General features: G+C 32.1%; 2 protein-coding genes across 4 annotated transcripts; one reads left to right on the top strand and one right to left on the bottom strand.

Moving 5' to 3' along the window:
• Positions 1-5,923: 5,923 nt before the first annotated feature.
• Positions 5,924-13,016, bottom strand: LOC123889083 (polypyrimidine tract-binding protein homolog 1-like). Of its 3 annotated transcripts, none has more exons than XM_045938280.1 (10): positions 12,579-13,016; positions 11,160-11,369; positions 9,923-9,985; positions 9,769-9,842; positions 9,561-9,656; positions 7,604-7,661; positions 7,423-7,527; positions 7,265-7,346; positions 6,754-6,866; positions 5,924-6,545 (listed from the first exon to the last, which is right to left on the bottom strand). In XM_045938280.1, the coding sequence occupies exons 1-10, from the start codon at positions 12,759-12,761 to the stop codon at positions 6,087-6,089; spliced, it is 1,443 nt and encodes a 480-aa protein (XP_045794236.1). In that variant the 5' UTR covers positions 12,762-13,016; the 3' UTR covers positions 5,924-6,086. The 3 variants fall into 3 exon arrangements, 2 of the variants coding, with proteins under 2 accessions (XP_045794236.1, XP_045794237.1); XM_045938281.1 differs by having other exon boundaries at positions 6,801-6,866; positions 12,579-12,913; XR_006802418.1 differs by having other exon boundaries at positions 6,404-6,545; positions 6,644-6,866; positions 12,579-12,913.
• Positions 13,017-19,346: 6,330 nt separating this feature from the next.
• Positions 19,347-22,626, top strand: LOC123893234 (cytochrome P450 83B1-like). The gene is made up of 2 exons (XM_045943172.1): positions 19,347-20,500; positions 21,834-22,626. Exons 1-2 carry the CDS (start codon positions 19,604-19,606, stop codon positions 22,437-22,439), a joined length of 1,503 nt encoding a protein of 500 aa, XP_045799128.1. The 5' UTR covers positions 19,347-19,603; the 3' UTR covers positions 22,440-22,626.
• Positions 22,627-22,819: the final 193 nt, after the last annotated feature.

Here is a 22,819-nt window from a genome sequence, read left to right as displayed (position 1 = left end):
CGCTATCTGTAGCAAGATAATAACCTCTACATGAAATGTATTTTCCTCAATTTCACTCACGTAATAGAGTCCATACAAGATTATTATGCATATCCTCATGCACCACCACACCTATATATAGACATATTCACTCACTCTCAAGGTATATACATTTCACTCAATTCATATATATATTCATCTTGAGCATTGGAATGTAACATTTTTGCATGTATCATTTCTCCACCGTGACTAAAACTCATGACCACCATCAAGATATGTCCTATCTCACCGGATGAACCATCTATAATTATGATACCTCAGATCAAAGTTCAATCTCACTCATTCTGATATTAGTTAAAGGAGAGTGTACCATATAAGTATAACTCAAGAGAGATATCAACGTGATTTCCCCATTAATCCATAAGTGTATGTTTGGCTGGCATGCATGCAAGGTTTGCTTCACCATTAAATACAAACATGTGAAATTTATTCATATCTGCAGACACAAGTACCTACTTAATTATTAAGCACACAACACACCCCAAAAATACTAGGCCAACAAACAAATAAAAGGTGTTGTAACTATAGGGAGCTAACTCATGCTCATGTCATGTATGATGTATAGGAAATTTCCTAGAAGTCTCAAAATAGCAAATAGATTCTTTGTTGTTATCGCGTGACGCAATGTCCCATTTCAAATTAATACTCGTCAACAACGTTTAAAATTAATGATCAAAATTAGTTATTGTATAACTGTGTGATATTTTTACCGCAGAGAATTTGAGTCCCTCAAGATGAATGACTACTTGTTAACCCATTGCAATGGTTAACTAACTTAAACGTAATTTACATGTAGGTTTAAGATGCTAATTAAACAAACTATGGAAAATTTTATTTTGACCATTTTGATTTGTTAATTTCGTCGGCAGAGTCATTTTAGATCTTGCAATTTTGAAGTGGGGTATAGCTCATAATATATACAATTTAGGTACTTTATTTTTTCACATGGGTAGACAAGACAGCATTATATAGGATCTTTTGGCTTTTATACTTTAGTAAAGTAAGTCCTTCAAATTTTAATAAATAAAATTAATTACCATATAAAAAGTAATTATAGTAGGCCTATAACATTAGAATTAAAATTATGTACTATATAAATTATGATAATATAAAAAATAAAAAATAAAAATATGACTTCACTTATTTTATCATTCAAGTCAATACCGATAATCAAGGAGTTAGAAACTTAGAATAAGTGTGGAAGTTTCATAATTGTACACAAAGAAAGACTTAACACAATTTGTTAGCACTACATGTCATTGAAATTTAGACCAATGTCACCTACGAAGTTGACATCAGTGATGACCAAATAGGTTGCATGCACTAACAGCGGAGGATAATCTCTAATGAGTTCGTGGAAGTATACGTAAGTATTTAAATGCTCAAGTCAGTATATAATTGAAAAGTTTGAATAAATCGTGAATGAATAATGTATATATTTTTCAAAGATGTTGGTTCCAATTTGGAACAATGATGACGACTCAATAAACTCCCGTGAGTGCTCATTGTGTCATCTATACTATGATCATGTCTATAAAAATATCATGATTACAATAATCAATTTAATTAAGTGCATGTTTGAAATATAATTTTTAATAAAATCACCATAACACTTTAATTTTATCAAATTCACCGTCAATCTAAATATGAATAAAAATTATTATTAAATAGGAGGATGTCATAGAAATCAAGTATATATATATCCATTAACGAAACAAAACATATTGCATGCCAGAGAGGGATAAAGAAAGGCATTGAATTTGGGTGGGGGCTTAGTGTCAATGTTACAAAGTCTTTAAGGTGACAGCTTGTGTACATGAAGATTTCTTTGTAGCTATGAAAGGACATATGGTAATCATGTTGAATTTTGAATATAGCTTGTAGAAAACTTTAAAATGCAGCTTATAGTAAAAAAAATGGAATCAAATGCAGCTTAGTAATTTATATCCTTGAAAAAACTACATAAATAAATACTGAGAAAAAATTCTCTATTGTTAACTTGTTATCATTGTTACATGTGTGGTCCCACAAAAAGATTCACCTACAGAAAAAGTATCCAATATTTGAATCTTGTAAAGTTCTGTTTGTCTTTCATTGTTAGCATGGTCTCATCACTTTTGGGTCAATATAATCAAATAATTCATTTGTTTATAACATTTACAATAGAGCTTTTTTCATTTGATTGTTTAACTTGATTATGCAATGTTCATATTGTTGGGAGTCCGGGAAAACTCGAGAGAAAAAATGGAGTCAATGCTCTATACCACAAAAGAGGGAGACGTCATATTTCCACCTAAAATCTTAAAACATTAGGTTAATGAGTATATCTCTTATAAATTTGACATTTTCCCGAACATAGTCGATGTGAGACTTAACCACTAACACTATGGTTAGGAATGTTGCATTTTATATGTAAAAGTCGATATTCAAATATGGAATTTTTCACGTATTCATCTCAATGAGTGAATTTTTAGCCATTAAATTATTCGACAAAAAAAAAATGAATTATGAATATTTGAATCCAATATTTGTTTAGAACATTCAATTTCTCATTTGACACCTCCTTAGATGATACTCAAATTCTTGAAATCACAATGAGTGTCTATGATTCTAAAGAGAGAAATACTTTGATGTGAATGCACTTAAAGCATGTATCCAAAAAGTAAATATACTATTACTAGTGGATCATATTGATTTAGGTCACCTAAAAGGCTAAATCTTCTCTTATTTTTATAATTTTGCTTTTTTAATGCCTAATGTTCCTATTTAACAAGGTGGAGACTACTATTGTAAATTTGTCTTATAAGGATATTTTTGTTCACATAACAGGAATTCTGAAATGGCTTAGGAAAAACTAGTCGAAAAAAAAAAGAAAAGGGCTTAAGCAGTTAGTTTCTTTTAAAGGGGTCAGTCAATTAATGTGAACAATTCTAGTTGAGTATTGGACTTAAGATAAATGGTTTAATAATACATTGAAAATTGAAAATAATATTTATTTTGAGACGTTTTTGTGTATGCAAATGTGACCATTATTATAACACAGAGTGAATATCTAGATTTTCGAAGAAATAGAGTGAAACTACTAAAAAACATAATATTCATCAAAATACATATATGAATGAGTCACTTTCCTCTCGTATAAATAGATGAAAAATGTTATTTAAACACAACTTTTAAACAAATATACGTCACACATCCGTATTGGTGCAATTTTTGCTTTTTTAATCCTTTTTTTTGTATAACTCGGTATATGTGGATAGGATAGGGTGGACAGAGCTACGGTGTCAAAATTGTGTGTGGCAGACCTATGTTCATATGGGGACTAGTTGAAGTAATGAGCCATAAAATCGTAATATTGGAGGCTCATTACATTGAGATAATTTAAAATCATTTTGTCTAGTAGAACTCTAAATAGATATATTTGAGAAGAGATGAAGAATTCTTATTTTTGAGTAATCACATGGAGAGTTGAGACACCCTGACCATGTCCTAGAGAGTGTGATATACATCTTAACCTAAATTTAAACCTCAAGTTATTTATAAAAACAAAAATGTTATAATGTTAGTTAATGTTTTTGGATCTAAACATAATAACATATTATTACCATTGCTGTTCCTTTCAGCGGTGTCAACGCCTAAGGCTACAAACTACACATACCTATGTGAAAACAACGTGAAGAAACAAAAAAAAAAAAAAATGAGAGTTTTGCTTTGTTGCTTGCATTTGGGATTAGCCTAAACCACTGTTTAAAGACAATGACAGTGCATCATCATAAATTGAATATGTGACCCATAAAAAAGAACATGGCTTTGTATTGTGCTGATAACAACCTTACATTTGCTTCTTTTATGTTCAAGTGCGCACATGCATTTGTGTTGAGTGTGGCAAGTCAAAAAGTATGCAATATAAAAGTTACATTCTTTGCTTTGCAACTTTTCACACTTTGTAAGCTAAAGGATGACATGTGTAATTGTAGCGACTAATCTCCGAGATAATAGAGATCTATTTACGAGAGTTGACATGTCTCAACCTATGTTTAATTGGTAAGTATAATAGCACAAACAATATAGATAATGTAACTTTATAATTTGAAAGCGGCCGGTAAACAAGAACAAGTTTATCAACATTATATTGATCTGAGTGCAATTGAGCCTCAGATTCCTTAAGCAAGATTTCATATTTGAGTCATGTGATTGTGAATAAAAAGTTTGTGACCAACATAATTTTTCGACAAAAATTAATTATTGATAAACATAAAGAAGAAAAAAGGAACAAATATTTGGTAGAAAAACATGAAAATTAAAAAGATAATGTGTGTTAGTTGTGCATTAGTGCATGTTCAGTTTGAGTCAATTTTTGGTTATCTTTCACATCATTGCCTTCATTAGCATATCATAACATGATGGAATAAAGCAGAGGAGAGTGCTAATAAAGAGTACTTTTTTTGAATTGTGTCCACAAATAAGGCCCTCTTTTGATGATTTTATTTGATTTTACCATTCTGAAAATAAGTTGCTAGGTTTAGTCTTGTATCTAATTTAATCAATGTGACCCATTATATATCATCTTTCAGTCTTTCATGTGTCCCCAAGTGAAGGAACATGCATATGCACATGCACTTGAGTTGATAAAATTCCCTTTTTTACTTTCTTTCTAAAAAGTAATTAAATCTTTCTAAAAAGTAATTAAATTCATGAATATCAACTTAATTTCTCAAATTTAATAGCAGCAACAGTGACAACAACCCCAAACTGGAAACAGTATAGGATCCTGCAGACAACATCCATACAGTTGGGAGTTGGGATTTCACACCGTCATTGCTATGTCGTTGGATAGAGATCGAGCATCCATACAGTTGGGAGTTGGGATTTCACACCGTCATTGCTATGTCGTTGGATAGAGATCGAGCGAAACGGTTCAGAGTGACTTTAACAAATCAAAAAGTCTTCATCTTAGTTGTTCAATCTTATCTTGATGAACAATAGAGATCATTTCACATTGTGACTTTAAGAAATCAGAAAGTCTTCATCTTAGTTGGTTCACTCTTGATCATTAATAGAGATCATTGACTGTGAGTGCCAGAAATCCGTTCATACAGTACAAGTCATAAAGTGTAAAGAGTATTGTCCAAAATTTCATATGACAACCGTGTAGCCGGTGGCATTTGATTCTTAATTGTGGAAGATTTGGATTAATAAATAACCTTGAGAAAAAATGTTTTAACAGTACATAAACATACTAATGAGCAATGTAGTCAGGTTCTCGCACATGGTCTTAGGTTCTTAAGATCCTACGAGCTCGTGAAGGCCAAACGAGCTTAGAACCCATGCAGGTTCCTTTTTTGACCTGTGTGTAGTCAGGTTCTCGCACCGGGTCATAGGTTCTTACGATCCTAGAGGATTTTTGACCTGACCTCGCCGACGGTTAGTGTATGTTTGTTCCTACTCCTTTCTCATTTTCATTCACTCCTCTCTCACTTTCAACCATCTCTTTCACTCAAACATCTGTCTTCACTGAAACCTTCTGAACTCATCTCTTTCACTCTCAAGTTTCAACCCTCTGTTTTCATTTTATTTTTTTTAACCCTATTGTTGCTTTTTATAACCCTTTGTTATGAACTTATGAACATTTGGAATGATGTCTATGAAATATTAATTAAGTTTATTTTGTTCATGTATTATATTTTTTTTATGTTTATGTGTATATGTATATACGTGAAGTTACAATTTTACCCTTGAGTAGGATCTACAAATCGAGCTACGATCCCGATCTTACGATTCTCAACCAGCCTACCGATCCTACGTAGGATCTCGAACCTGACTACATTGCTAATGAGTAATGAAGAAGAGAGAAAGAGATTATAAGTATATGCAATTCCAAAGCTTGCAAAATAAATTTCATTATTAAAATTACTAATAAATATCGATGATGTCATGATGATGTACTTTCCAACTAAACAGCAGCTTAGTAATATTATCACTCTTCCATCATTGAAGCTGTTCTGCTTTTTGATTGAATTGACGCTTAAAAGTAAAACTATAACTTTCTAACCATAATAATGCTGACCTGAAGGTGAATCACCACCAGGTCTCGCATTTGGCTGCACCCCAGGCCGAACCAATCCTTGAGCACCAAAGCTGGTTTGCATGTGAGGCGAGGAACCAGGACCGGAAGTTGAACCACCACTAGGCTGTAAATTTACATTGTGTGGAACCCCGGGATGGCTGCTTTGAGCAAGAGGCGAGGAAGCGGTAGGCATAGCTGCGGACGCGTAGGCGGGCATAGTAGGATATGCACCATTTTGAACAGGATAAGCACCGGGAACAGGTACATAACCCGGTCTAACTGCATGCTGAGTTAGATCCCATGATGGCCCTTGTCCTCCAGGAACTTGAGTCTGAAAACCAGGGGAACTGGTTGGGTACATAGGTGCAGCCTGAGGATTTTGCCAAGCTGTTACAGGAACTTGTGGTACTGTGTAGTCTCTACTTTTGTCACTGAAAGCCTGAAACCAAAACATATTACAGTAAAATTAGACTCAGTTTCATTCAATTGTCATAAACAAATTACCATAAAAGGTAAATCAAGTGTCAAGAAGCATACATCTAAGTATCAAATCTGTTTCCGATCAAGAAAGTGCCCACATTGCTTCTAAGAATATCTCTTAAATTTTTTCCCCTCATTAACATTAACCCAAAAACACATTTTTATACCTTTACATTGAGATCAGTATGACGAGAGTATGATAGATGAAGCTTACAATAGCCACCATCATATATGCAATGCCCCTCTAAAGCTTCTCTAGCAGCTGCTGCCGTCGTAACATCTGCAAAAACAAAAAAACAAAAAAAATCTCAAAATCACAGAGAAGTACCATAATTATTTCTATCCATCCATTAGCAACAAAAAAAAACATCCACGTTCAACACTAAAACAGAAGGAAAGCATTTGGTTAATGAAATAATCAACAAAAAGGACAAAATATGGAATAGAACTGATATGAAATGGTCAAAACAACCGAAAAATAGACCATCGGTTATCAATCATTCAATCTAAACACTATTTTGCGAATACTAATTCTCGGCATTAAGCACACAAGGAACCACCAAATCGAAGGATAAGAAAATAGAGGAAAGAAAGTATGCATATATATACTAGAAATTGTATATAAAAATGGAACGTAGTGCACAAACTCAAGAACTAACAGACAAAAAGGATTGGTACCTGGGTACTGAATTAGTGCCTGAGTTTGACCATTCTTTTCGAACATGGCAATTTTCTGGACAGTACCAAATGCAGAAAAAACCTGTAAAGATAGACCAGCATTAGGGTATAATTCACACACTAATTAGGAAGTTTTACTGAAATATATAAATTCTCACCGTGTTGATGACGTCAACAGTAACAGCATACTGCATATTTTCAATGGAAGCCAAAAGTACATTGCTCTCCGGTTCTCTCCTCTTTCCATCGGGACCAATAACAGGCTGAGGATTACAAATTGTTAACACATACTAAAATAGAAAAATCAAAAAGTTATTAAAGAATACAACAATAAAATACCTGTGCTGCCCCCTCAATAGCACTATGATTGACAGGAAGCATAGGATTTGTATAGTCCCTAAAAAATCATGGAAAAATTCAGTATTATTAACCATTGACAAGCTAACATCTAAAAGAGAAAAATATAAATATAGCCATACAGGCATACACATTAAAGACTATATTAAACATATATAGCAAAGGGGTCGTTGGCCATTTGGCACAACAAATAGATTTGTTACAATGTGACTTGACTATGAAGAAGTTGAAGGTTCAAATTGTGGAATAAAACTATTGCAAATGCAAGATATGACTTTCTATGATTCTATGATAGATCCTAACTGAGTCTAACCCTTCCCTGTACTCTACCATCGTGGGAACTTATAGCACCACATTGCCCTTGCCCATTAAACATATAAGAAGATCTTGCTAGAGGATACAGCAATTGAACCAAAATTGTTGACACAGGTGAATAGACAACCCTGTTAACTTTATGTAATGTAATTTTCAAAATATAATGATAGAAGTGATGCCAGTTCACAATACAAGCTTATTCATACAATTATGGTTCACAAACAATTTGTTTGAGTTCGCCAAAACTGCATCAAATGAAGAAATTTTTTACAATGAGTCATATTCTAGGTAACAAGTCTTCAAGTGTAGAAGATCCATAGAAAAAGAAGAAAAAAAAAATCAGATAAGATATTTTTTCAAATAAAAGATGTCCACATTTTAGGAAACAAAACTTAACCTGATCAACGCCAGATCAGATGGAAAGACCATTTTTTCAACTGAAGAACTAAATCAACAACTATAAATTGTCTCTACAACAATAGTTTGGTCTGTTGATAGAGCCCATTAGCCCAAGCTAAGGCAATCAGCCCAAATGAGGAATCGGTAAGTGTCAAGTGATCCCAGGGTGTGGAAGGTGTACCCCAGGAGAGAGATAAGGAGAGTGAGGAAATGTGTGGCATGCTGTGCTGGCAGAAAGAGAGTAGAATAGAGAATCATGAAGGGTAGTCGGTTATCATAATCATATAATCAGAAGAGGTGTGAGGAGAAAGGTGTCGTTCGGCATTCATTTGAGTTTGTTATGAATGGAGAGCTGTTGCTCTCTATAGGAGCCCCGCTCTCTGGCAGCAGGAATCCCTTTCCTCTGTAAATCTTCGTTTATGTAAACGATATAGTCTTATTCCCTCTACTTGTTTCTTTACTGTTTTATTTATTTTCTGCACCGTTAGTACTTAACAGCAGTAAACACAGATATAGGTAGTTGTGCATTGTCAATATCAGAGACTTGGTTGGAAAGCAGAAAAGCTACCAGAGAAGACGGTGGAGGTGGAGCAGGAGAAGGAATAGGAATAGGTTCCATGTAGCAAGCTATGCTCTGACACCATTCTAAATTCCAGTGTTCATCACTGAATCAAAGAGAAAACAGCAACTGAACTGAAAATACTTATATTGTATTGATCCTTCTTGAAATGATTACAATGGAGCATTCCCTTATTTATAGGGATGCAATTCAGTTATAGTACTTCCAGCTCAGCAAAACAGCCTCACCAGAATGGCAGAGTTACAGGGAAGGTATTCACTAGAATACAGTCTATGATAACAATTGTAGATGCTAGCAATTTAAGTAAAGGTAAAGTCAACGACAACAACGGATAACTAATATTGAATCCCAATATGATTCAAAAGAAAACATTAAAAGCAGTAAAGTTTGCTTAATGCGTGTCAACAACATTAGAATAGTAACAACATTGACAGAAAATGCATCAAACAGCTGGAAAATCATCAAGGAATTTACAAAGTGGTCATGGAACTCAACCGTATCCTAACTACCAAGCTTCACTAACCCCTAGATGATAAAAACGCATGTATCAATTAGCAGCCAAGCAAACCCTGAGAAAATAAACCATTAAGAAACATAACTAAAGAATAATTTATGATAGTTGGTCTTGCCTGCTTCCACCATTACCTGCTACGATTGGATTGAAATTTGATATTTAGATCTTTATGTGCTGAATATGAAATACGCAAATTACAAGAACCAACATGATCTGGAAGCAGGTATCTGGATGCAAAAGCACAAGTTAATAAGCAAATTTTATGACTACCAAGCTATGAAGAGAACTAACTAAAGACAGGGTAGGAGAAGTATGCGGGAAATACAAAAATAATTTTGCCTTGGTATGCTTCTTCCATCCAGTGCATCCCTAGCTGAAGCAGCAGTATCAGCATCAGTGAACTGAATCAGAGCCTGTCATGGCATAAAGCATAGTTAATACACACCGTGAGTCAGAACATTGAAGGAAGTTTAACTGACAATAATTCACTAACCTGGAAACCAGCGGTCTTTTCAAATGTAGCAATTTTATGAACAAAGCCAAAAGCAGAAAACACCTGAACAAATAATTAAAAGAACTAGTTCATACATCACATTGCTTCTACCTAAATAAAAAGGTTGGAAGATAATAGGACGGCACATGATCGGGAACCATCACAAATGTAAAAATCACGAGGCAGGCAATGTCAAGATGGAAAAGGAAGTTCCAAACAGATGAGAAATAAGTGCAGAATGACACCTGTAGTCATATGTTTGACCTTAGAAAGGAGTACGACGCACGTGATAATAATTCCAAACTCTCTCCAACATAAGTATCTAACTATGAGAGAACACCATCTGTGATTCAACGGATTTCAGTAAAAAGTGGCACATGATTAACCAGGTTTCTCTCTATATTTATATAAAAGGGTAAAATGAAAGTACAAACGATTAAATGAAAATAAAATGGAATTTATATGAATAAAGAGTATTAAAATGAAGGTTCCGAGCCAGTTATTCACGAGATAACCCTTGCTACTACCAGCAGGAAGAGAAACAGATGTAACACGAATGAAAGATCTTTGCATGAGACTTCGAGTTCGAGCTTCCCAGGAAAACATCAGACAAAACCAAAATATTAAGCAGAATGATAGAAACTGGTACTTCGCTACAAGATTTAGGGAAATTCCAGTACCCCATTCCAGTACTCATACTTGGAACCTAATACAAAGTTGAAGATTGTCTCACTCCAAAATAGAAAGTGCTATTAACACAAAAATAAAAAGTTTAAAACAGAAACTAATTTTGTGAATAAGCGGCTGCTAGTGAAGTTAAAGCACACTTAAAAATAAACCGTGCTTTTGAATTATGTATCCTAGTCTGCAAGACTGAAAAATTCCAAACTTTCTTAACTAAAAAATGTAAAATGTTAAGATAATCCAAAAAGAGAGATATTTTTGGAAGCCGCTTATGTGTGTAATCATAACCTTATTTCACAGTCAAAATCTTATATTAGGAACTTTGATTACATTTCCTTTAATATCTACCTCTGTTATTTGGATCATGGCATTTTTCTAGCATGCTTTTAAATATTCACTTGACACATAAACCTTGGTGGTTAAAACATGTGGATCTTTAAAAATATTCACTTCAAAAAAGTCAAAGCAGTACATCTACAATCTACAAACAAGCCCAAGGAGCTTACAAAATCACAAACACAAAAGAGAACCAAACCAAATCCGTGGCACTTACCAAGTGGATAACATCAATGCTCACATCCCCGGCTTCCACGCCTTCAATAGTTACCAGCAAGACATTTCCAGGAATATCTCCAGGGCTTTTGTTGTTGACAATTTCGTGTCTATTGGAATACTGTATGTAAACAGTTTTACCACGAACCTGAGCAGGCTCTGAAGATGAAGCATAATATGAAACCATTGAAATTGCTTGATTTTGATCCACCTGATAGAGCATGTATACTTGATATTTCAGATATCTGACTTAGAAAATCATAAAAGTCTAGGTCTCGTGTCATCAAATATAAGAAAATACAATCTTGGACACTGGACAGTTGGCAGTTTTTTTACTTATAATACTAATCAAGGGAAATGAGCTAAACTTGCACACAGTAACAGAAAGTCAGAAACAAATGTTTATGAATGATCTGAACATTTTTCATCATATGTCAGATTCAACATTCCCAATATATGAAAGCATCAATCTAAACATAGGTAAGCTCCTTCACAAAGTTGTCTCAAAACAAGCAGAAAAGTCATAGTAGAATGTGAAGTAAACTCTTCCATGCATCAAAAGGACTTATAATGGGTGCTATTAATTAATCAGAAGACTTATATTCATTACAAAATCATTTACAGTCTTATTTACAAATTGCTTCTACATCTATGTAATTTGCTCCTTAAAAAATTCCAGGTTTTTGTTGATCCATAAATTCATTCACCTTATCTACTGCAACAACAATCGGTTTATCATTTCCTTTATAAAGTCTAATTTTTTGTAAACATCAGACTCATAGTAAATAACTCTGTTATGTTTTGATATTCACGGTATACATGTATCTAATTGTTAAGTGACACATTCATCAAGATTACATACCTTTTCTTTTTCTATTTTATTAATACAATAGTAAATAACTCTGTTATCAATTTTAGCTAACATTTATCATCACAATGAATCGACAATGTAGCTTGGAGCTGGATATATTAGTACAAAAGCATAAAGATGCTTCATTTCTAAGAGAAAACAAGTGAAAATGAGAAATTTTATATAAAATCAAATTCAATATCTCATGAAACCTATTAAACAACATTCCAATAGCCTAAGGAAATAATACAAACTATATAACACTGGCTACACATCATATTAAAGGCGTGTCCGGTGTCTTTGTCGGTGTCAGACACCGATATGACACCAAGACATGTAATTTCATTCAATCACTCCTATTTTCTCAAATTATTACCGGTGTCAACATGTCAAGTGCACTTCATAGGATGCAAATTCCATCATACATGATATATGGTTAAATTGAGATCAATTTTTCTATATTCTAAGATCAGGTTAAGAAGAATTGCATGATTAAAAACCCTAATAAATTAGTAATAATGAAAGATAGATAGATAAATATAATAACGAAGGGATAAATAGGTGAATTACGAATTCAACAAAGGCTTGATTACGATTAGCGCCGACATTGCATTTGGTATTGATGATTCTACCGAAGGGATTACAAAGTTCAATGAGTTCCTCTTCTGAACACTCCCATGGAAGATTGCGAAGATGAAGAACCTTGGAAGGGGTTTGAGTGTATCGGAACTGGTGTTGGGTTGATGTTGACATGCTCTGATCTCGTTCCTTACAGATTCCGATTCCGATTCCGATTCCGATCCCGATTCCGATTCCGATGAAGGAAAAGGTGTGTGTGTGTGTGTGTGTGATTGTTGAAGATGGTAAGGAGTTGTTTGTTTGTTGCTGTCTACTTACTAGTACACACTAGTATTAGTATACCATTATTATAAGCTTTTAAAAATCACTTTTTTTTTTTGCTTAAAAAATAATCACTTCTTTTCTAAATAAGTGGTTTCTTTGTAGATTAAGTTTTTTTTTTTAAAAGACTTGTAGATTAAGTTTTAATTTGGTGTTTCTTTACGGGATTTCGTCAACTCGATGTGATGTTGTTTGATTTGTCGTTTTAATAGAATGATGTTCTTTCGAGTTCTTGTCTTGCTATGGTGTTATGTTATGTTGATATTTTGTCTTGATACCATGTTCGTTCGATTTAGATTAACATATCAACTTTGATCCGTTGCGAATTCAACCAATGTATAGGTTGTCAACGATGCAAATCAGTAGGCATAGGTATTACGACCATGTTATTGTTAATTTTATCACAATATTATTGTTTGCATATTTATCATTTTTCATTTTTTTTTTGGATACAAAAGGATCCTAAGCCCAACAGAAAACAACATTAAACAACAATAATTCTAGGAATAGTAGTCCTCATAGCATCAACTAATAACAAGTTACTCAGACTAACAGGACATTGCTCGTATATCCTAAACCCAGCTCCATGCTCACACCCCATATCCTAAACGGTAGACATTCACCTCCCACTCCATAGCTAAGAACCGGCGAATTTCTTTGATGAGCCTCCACCCAGGGACGGAACCAGAAATTTAACTTAACGGGGACCGAGTTTAAAAATATAAGTTAGTAAAGAAAAAACTAAATTTTGAAAACACGACATATATAAGAAGTTATAGACATTTTTTGTAAGTCGAATTTTTTGGCCTTTATTTTTATATGTATTGTAATTTTGGTCTTAATTTATGCATTTTGCCATAAAAATTACGAATTTTTACCTCATAAAAAGGCGAATTCTAATCTCAAAAAAGATTTTTTTTTTTATTGAATTCGTTATTGGGGGCAATAAATCACTTTTTTAGTACAAAAATACTATTTTTAGTTGGAAAAACATATGCTCGGATCAAATATACACCAAGTATAAAAACAGAGCTAAAAATTTGAATAAAAAAAGGATCATTTTTATGAGTTTAATAAAATAGGGGGATCAAAAGTGAAATTAAGCTAATAATATAATACCATTGTAGTATAAAAAAAAATATTCAAAAATATTTAGGGGGGACCGTGGCCTCTGTTGGTCCCTCTACTAGCTTCGTCCCTCCCTCTACCCAATAATGACGTTGAATTTATGCTTGTATATTATGTATTCTATGATATAGTTTAGAGTCGACAAAAAAAGCCCAAAATGATTATGACATTCACGCCCGACATGAGTTATTATGCATAAAGAATAAACTTATGCATGATGCATAAACAAATCTTCACCATCAAATTGAATCTAACAAATCTCCAAACGCATCATTCCCCACCCTTAAATCAACAACAGCACCCCCTGAACGTCATCAGATTGCTTCGTAGTTAGTTTTAAACTAAAATCATGCCAAAATCATTGTTGTGGAATGGTTTCACATTAGATGTACTTAATTATGCAAAAACTATTTTTACCGTGGAATCGTTTTAAAGGGTTGTAATCCAAAATCATTTTGCTGTGGAATGATTTTGTGTGTTATTTATGCATGGTGCATAAGGAATTCGCTTATGCACTATAACCGCTCTCTTTGGAGTCTATAACAGTCACATACAATTTTTTTTTTGTCTAGTGACTAGAATTCCACTCTTAAAGTAAATGAACCGTATATTTAAAGTTCGAACTTCGTCTCTTACATATAAAATATTATGTAAATAATGGTTTCTTTTTATCACTCTTTATTTTATTTTATTTTATTTTTCATTCTAGTTTGATAAAACATTATTCTTTAATAAATAAGAAAGACAATAGTTTCAATCAAAAAAAGAAAGAAAAAAAAAGACAATTGTTTATTTTCATCACCTTCTTCTTTTTCATTCCATCTTGATTGAGTATCAACTGCTACTAACTATATAGGAATTTATCCATAAATAATCTTAGCTCAATGGATAGAAATATCGAAATTCGAACTCTAATCTCTTCACTTTGTGTATGAGTTTTTAGTAACTTGTCATTTCGTTTATCTAAAAAAATTAATGTAGGAATTTTTTTTTAATAAAGTCATGAGGTTGATTTATAAAAATAGTTTATATTTAAAATTAATAAAGTGCATACATACAAATGATTTATGAATAAAAATATAATATGGAGATATAAAATAACTTTATATCCTGATAAAATTGAATACATCTAAATATATAGATGAGAGATACATTCTGCCTCTTTATAATTTAAGAATATTTATCTATTAAATCAATTAGAACAAGTCACGTAAATAAATTTACATATGATATCTACAACTAATTTTTAAGCAACATATTTTTTTTTTTTGGTACATAAGCAACACATTTTTTTACTAAACTTGTAACTAACTTTTACTTTACATATATAACTTGTTTTCGTTAGTTGATCGATAAATAGCCCTAAACTATGAGGGGATATAGTTTAGAAACTCTAAACATATTTTATTTATTTGAAAACAATTAGGTACGGTTACCATTACCAATAGATTTAATTAAAAGTTAAGGGGTTTGTCACCTATTTTGACAGAATTACAATGTTACAGCCAAACTTTGAAATTCACTTTTATCGTGGCAGCCTTTGAAAAATCAAGCAATCAAGAATTGAGGCTTGATAATGCACCAAGAAAAGACCAAATCGATTACGAAGCAAAATATATTACTCAATGGTCATAATTGCATATTAGAATATAAAATCTTAATCACTGAGATTAGAAGAGTCCACAGAGTGGCGGTTTATGTTTAAAATATGGTGACTACTTCTCTACCCTCACATAAATTGAGGGTAGTTGCCCTATGCTGATGTGGCACCAATGAAATTCATCCACGTGTATTTAAGTCAAACATAATTAATTTTTTACCATAAATTATTTTGACTACTTTTATTTTCAATTAATTATATTTTAGACTATGTGTAAATATAATTAGAATTAATTTGATCATTGAATGCTTGTTTCTAAACATTATATATTGATTCTAAAATATCAAAGTTATTAGTAAAAAAAAAAAATCAATGTTATAGGCTCGAAAAAATAAATATATATCAATGTTAGTTTAAATAAAAATAATAAGAGAACAAAAACAACAAAGAAAAAAAACTAATATCTCTAATTTAAATATACAATTCCACTTGTACATTTATTAAATGAAATCAAATAATGCTTCAAAAAAAAATCAAATAATTCATGCTATTTCGGTGTAAATATTCCATCCGTTTCAAATTACTTGTCGTTTTAGAAAAAAAAAATTGTTAGCTATCTAAGTCACTCATGTAAATTCCAAATATTTAGGAGTAGTTGAAACCGTAAAAGATTTATATATTTGGAAAATTTAAGTTTGTTTTTTTAAGTTTTCAAAAAAAAAAATTTGTTTTTCAAAAAAATTGGTACATAACATATTAAATTTATTGGAAAGATAAATTGCATGGAAAAAAACAAAATAAGCTTATTGGTGAATTAAAATAAGGGTATAATAGGAAATTAAGTGCAAAAATACACTTTCTTAAAAAAAAAAATCTAAAACGACAAGTAATTTGAAACAGATAGAATATATAGTATTTATTTTTTTAATCTCTTTAAATCATTGCATAGATTAACGTTGGTTGACATGATGTCGATCTTAGAAAAAAGAGGGGAAAAAAATTAGGTTAAGTAATTAGGTTTAGGTTTGTGACAATGGTCCGACCTTTCTTTTACTTCAGATGAACTATTTATATTTTTACTTGAGTGATCAATAGTTAAACCCTAAACCCTAAACAAGTTCAAGAGTTAGTTCGTCTTCTTAAAATAGTCGAACCTTTTCATTTTGATCGGATAAATTTCAGGTAGACCGCACATGTGATCGGGCGAGCTCCCGTGTGTATGTTTTCCGACAATGGTCCGACCTTTCTTTTAGTTCAGATGAACTATTTATATTTTTACTTCTAAACAAGTTCAAGAATTAGTTCGTCTTCCTAAAATAGTTGAACCTTTTCATTTTGATCGGATAAATTTCAGGTAGACCGCACTTGTGATCGATCAAGCTTCTGTGTGATTGTTTTGCGACAATGGTCCACCTTTCTTTTAGTTTAGATGAACTATTTAAATTTTTACTTATGATCAATAGTTAAACCCTAAACCCTAAACAAGTTCAAGAGTTAGTTCGTCTTCCTAAAATAGTCGAACCTTGCACTACCAGTCAGAGTCCACCCCAAAAGGCAATTTGATTGATTTTTTAAAATTTCAGGGGGTATTTGCCTATTTCCAAATTTCATGGGGTATTTGACGAATTTTAAAATTTTATGGGGGTATTTGACGGTTTACTCATTGTAACACATTACTTGGTGCAATTAATTCAATTCATTTGAGTTTTGAATTTTCAATAATATGGTAATAAATATTGAATCATATTCCTTATTAGTCAACAATCATAAATCAAATTCTTCTTAATTCTGTGGCCAATCAAGTGGATCAATTTTCTTGATCACATTCTCCTGATTTCATTTTGTCTACTCTAAACTATTTTGTTTTCAATTTTTTCCCGATATGGACAACCAAAGAAAACAAAAACAAAATGACGATGAATAGGAATCACATTCTATGACATAACAGGAAAAAATAAGGAAAAAAAAATAGAAAAAAATACGCTAAAAAACATAACATCTAAGAAATTGAAAATCACAAGTTTTAGAATCTTGAAGAAATCCGATAGATCGGTGGCGAAGGCTGCAGTAAAGATTGACATCGGATAACACAAAAGCGGAGGAGCCGTAGAATGCTAACATGACGGTGGTGGAGGCTGCGGCAGAGATTGAAAGCATTAAGAAGAAGAAGAAAGTTTTTTGACGATAAGAAGAAAGTTTTTTTTTTACGCGAAGAAGAAAGTTGTTTGAGACGTAATACAATTTGAAGAAGAAATAAACAAATCAGAAGTAATTAGGTCCAAAATATAAATTCATAGAATATAATACATAAAATATAACTAAATGAAAATAAAAGTAGTTTAAATTACTTTATAGTAAGAAATTAATTATGTTTGACTTAAATAAATGTGGATAAATTTCATTGGTGTCACATCATCATAGGGCACCTACCCTCAATTTATGTGAGGGTTAATTAGAAAAAACCTTAAAATATAGTAAACTATATCAATAGATCAAATCAATTTTTTTTCCCCACATATTGTCAGTAGAGAGTACATGAATGAACGGTAAACTTTCCTTAAAATTTTAATGTTGTTCTATACTTCCTTAAATAAAAATAAAAAAAAAAAAGTTTTTTTTTTCTTTTCCGTAGATAAAGTGACAAATAGAACTTACATACATAAGTAAGATATGAATTTGAATTTATTAAATACATTCAAGATTAAAAGAAATAGATAAAAGTTCAACAAAAAAGAAAAAGAAATAGATAACTTTTTATTCTTTCATAATGGAGCCGATGATCGAACTCACGACATCAACACTCTAAAACTTATTTGTTAAGGAAATAGATTAAAATTGTATATTTATAATGACTAAGACTAGTTACAATGGTGGGTATTAAACCCCAAAATAGGAGTTGATTGCATGCATTGGTGGGTATTAATACTATGGTTGAATGAGTTGGAGGGGAGAGAGGATGAAAAAATTCAACTCAATTGAATAGAGAGAAAAGGTGAGAAAGTGAGATTTAGGGAAAGTGGGAGAATGGGAAAGTGGAAAGGTGGGGGAGTGGAATGGACACATGACGCAAACTTTGAGGCCACCTCCAGCAAGTGTGGTTCACTTGCTCAAGAGGGAGGTGGTTATTGTTTTTTCGTTTTTTTTTAAATGTATATATATGTGTAATATTTTGATGGTTGTGTATATTTTTTATTTATTTTAATACTTTTTGGGCAATTATTCCATAGCATATTTTTTTCAATTTTTTTTAATATCAAAATTCATAATTTTTAAAACTCTATAAATAGATGTATGGTTTGATATACTTTCAACATAAAAAAAATTCATTTTTACACTTATTTCTCTTTTATTATTTCGTGTGTAACAATTTTTACTATAATCGAGTTGTTTTTGCGTATCTTAATCGAGTTAATAATAAAAAAAATTATTGTCATATTTAGTTGATAAATTAAGGAAGAATAATAATTTTAAATATTATATAAAAATAAAAACATTCATTATCTTAAAATAAAATATAAATAATAATAATTATTATACGGAATTAAATAATATAAATAAAGAATAAAGAATGTGGGTGTTATATGGAAAAGAGAAAAAATAATGTGAAATATTGGTAAGTGAAGAAGTTGGGGTTTAAACTTTCAAACTAGTCTAATAAAATATTTTTACATTGTTCTATATGTAGTTTTTTTCTTCACTAAATGACACTTAGATAAAAATTGGGACCAGAGTCCTTGTATATATAGACATTGCATTAATTGAGTTTATACGAGGAGAGGACATAACCTAAACTGGTAAACATATGAGTATATGACGTATGTTTGCAAAACTCCGCATAAATACAAAGCATTGGCTTTATTTTGTTCTGACATGCATCACATGTGATAAGCTTCACATATCAAATATATTTATCATCAAACTTCTAATTAATGTGACATTTTTCATCAAACCTCTCTAATCCACAATAATGGTGTCATTTCTTCACATACTTCTAGCTTTTCCTTTATTGGTATTATTTCTTTTCATAAAATTCAAAATAATTACCAAAAACTCATCAACCCTTCCAAAAGGTCCAAAAGGTCTTCCAATAATTGGCAATCTCCATCAACTTGATAGTTCAAAATTACATGTTCAACTTTGGAACCTCTCAAAAATCTATGGTCCTCTTTTCTCTCTTAAAATTGGTTTCAAACATGCAATTGTTGTTTCATCACCTAAACTAGCTAAAGAAATTCTCAAAGATCATGACCATGATGTTTGTAGTAGACCAACTTCATATGGTACACAAAAATTGTCTTACAATGGCTTAGATATGATATTTTCACCATACAATGATTGTTGGAGAGAAATAAGAAAAATTTGTGTGGTCCATTTTTTTAGCTCCAAAAAAATTTCTAGCTTTTCACATGTGAGAAAATTTGAGGTCAAACAAATGATGAAAAGGATTTCCAACCATGTTGATTCTAACAAAATTTCAAACCTTAGTGAGATTATTATGTCTGTCTCAAGCTCTATAGTTTGTAGAATTGCATTTGGAAAAAGTTATGAAAATGAAGGGGGTGAGAAAAGTAGGTTTCATTGTTTACTTAATGAGACACAAGCTATTTTTCTTTCTTTTTTTGTTTCGGATTATATTCCTTTTTTGGGTTGGATTGATAAACTCACAGGGTTAGTTGCTCGTGTTGATAACACTTTTAAAGCTTTGGATGAGTTTTTTGAAGAAGTTCTTAAGGAACATCTTGATCCTAATAATAGGAAGAAAGAAGAAGAAGAGAAGGATATAGTTGATGTGTTACTTGAGTTAAAAAAGAAGGGTCGTCTCTCAATTGATCTTACCAATGATCACATCAAAGCTGTTATTATGGTATGTATTCATGTTTTCAACATTCAACATCTCTGTTTTATTTGGCAATAGATCCAGTGCACTCAAAATGCACGCAGTCAGTACATACAAACCGTCCGATCTTGATCAGACGGTTAAGATTTTAAGTTCAGATATTAGTTAGCTTTTTAAATATAAATTGAGTTTTAAATCTGACCGTCCGATTTGTTATTGAACGGCTCCGATGTGCCTGAATGCGCAGTCAGAAATCCCTGACTGCACTCAAACCTGGTCCGTTTTATTTCTATACCGTATTATATAGTGTTCTTTGACTCTCCAATTTTCTGAGATATTGTCCGTCTTTTGGTCATACATGCGTCTTCATAATTATGTCTTTAGTTAAAAAACATTTCAAAGGTATAGAAGAATACGTATACTATATTTTGCTAGGATTTCTAAGCTATGTGAAACTTTTTGGTGTACGAAAATAGTTGTCCCAAGTAGAGGCTCGGGGACAAAAAGGTCTTTTACTTAGCACTCGTGAGAGACCTAGACCCTCGCTCCTTCTGGCACCAATGTTTTGACTCAATTTTGATGTACCATTTTTTTATGATTTTGTTTGTTTTAATTGTTATGTAGTATGTTAGTTTTATTCTTCTCACATAAACGATATAAGATATAATATCTTAAAACGTGTTTATAAATATCGAATAGTCTCACGTTATAAGTGGTTTTTTAAGGATTAAGTTAAACTCAACAAAATTTATGAAACATGGACACAAACACAAAACACTGGATACGACATAAACACTGACACATCGACATTGATAATAATTAAAAAAATGACATAATTCATTGTAATCATAAGTGTCGATGTCATATTAGTGTCCGACACTGACACGTGTCCGACACCAAAACACGTATAATTCGAAGAGTGTCCGTGCTTTATAAACCGAATTTTTTGTTGCTTGTTGTTTTCCTACTTCATAAACCATTGATGTCATGAAATTAAGCTGAAACTATAAGTAGTGGTACTATTAATTGTCAAGTAAGCTCCTTGGATAAGTTGTTTCTTGACCAACCAATAATTCTAGATTATCAACATTGATTACCATCTGCTACTCTAAGAAGCTGTATCATATGAGTGTCAGATCATTACTTCTCTCTGTGGTCTCATATTGAGTGTTTCAATAACAAAATAAATTATTCAAATTAAGTGATGCTTTATGTTTTCAATTTGAAATTATCTATATGCAATCATGTTGTGCCACAGTGGCATGTCTCAAAAAAAGAGAATGCAAAATCAAGTGTCAAATAAATATATAAGAACAAAGATACAAGGTCCTGATTAATGTTTGGCTTTTGATGATGACAGAATCTACTTGTAGCAGCTACAGACACAAGTGCAGCCACATCAGTTTGGGCTATGACTGGACTAATGAAGAATCCAAGAGCAATGAAGAAAGCACAAGAAGAAGTTAGAAACCTCTATGGCAACAAAGAGTTCATAGATGAAGATAATATTCAAAAGCTTGTATATCTCAAGGCTGTGATAAAAGAGACACTAAGATTCTACGCACCAACACCAATGGTACCAAGAGAAACCAATGAAGGTTTCATTCTAAATGGTTATAAAATAGAGCCAAAGACTTCAGTATATGTGAACGGTTATGCTATTTATAAAGACCCTGAGACATGGAATGATCCTGAAGAATTTTATCCAGAGAGATTTTTAAACAATGACATAGATTTTAAAGGACAAGATTTTGAGTTGATTCCGTTTGGTGCCGGGCGTAGAATTTGCCCCGGCATACCACTAGGAATTGCCACGGTGGAAATGATAACTGCAAATCTTCTCAATTCATTTGATTGGGAAATGCCTGAAGGGATGACAAAAGAAGATATAGACATTGAAGGGCTACCGGGACTTGCTAGTCACAAGAAGAATCATCTTTGCCTTGTTGCCAAGAATCACATGTGAAATGTTGCAAGGTCAACTGTAGTGTAATAAATTAGCAATAAATTTAGGAATCTTGAATATTGCATTCGAGTTTGAGACCATTTCATTTAATGTTGATGATAACTTGTGGTCCATTTCCAATTTCCAAATCAATTTCAAGGTTATCCAAAATAAACTTTCAATAAAACAAAATGATTTATCATAATAACCATGATATCTTGCCACCATGAGAATGAATCAAATATTTGTATCTTTTATAGCTTAATTTCTTTCGAACATACTCATGATCATTTCAAGAGGGCATATCACACAATTTTTGTGATGTTGGGCGTTCCTATAACTAGAAAAATGAACCTTGAATGTTCTTTCCTAATTACCTTCATGTGCCCCCCAAGGACGAG

The sequence above is a fragment of the Trifolium pratense genome, linkage group LG6 (assembly GCF_020283565.1).
Source record: "Trifolium pratense cultivar HEN17-A07 linkage group LG6, ARS_RC_1.1, whole genome shotgun sequence".
In the NCBI taxonomy this organism is placed as follows: domain Eukaryota; kingdom Viridiplantae; phylum Streptophyta; class Magnoliopsida; order Fabales; family Fabaceae; genus Trifolium; species Trifolium pratense.
This window is presented reverse-complemented; position numbering and strand designations above follow the sequence as displayed.

Coding starts and splice junctions, on each gene's coding strand:
- LOC123889083 (XM_045938280.1), bottom strand. CDS start 12,761: ATGTCAACATCAACCCAACACCAGTTCCGATACACTCAAACCCCTTCC. Junction 7,662..9,560: donor TTTCAATCCAATCGTAGCAG/GTAATGGTGGAA, acceptor ATGATTTTTTAG/GGACTATACAAATCCTATGC. Junction 7,347..7,422: donor CTGTTGACGTCATCAACACG/GTGAGAATTTAT, acceptor CTATCTTTACAG/GTTTTTTCTGCATTTGGTAC.
- LOC123893234 (XM_045943172.1), top strand. CDS start 19,604: ATGGTGTCATTTCTTCACATACTTCTAGCTTTTCCTTTATTGGTATTA. Junction 20,501..21,833: donor ACATCAAAGCTGTTATTATG/GTATGTATTCAT, acceptor TGATGATGACAG/AATCTACTTGTAGCAGCTAC.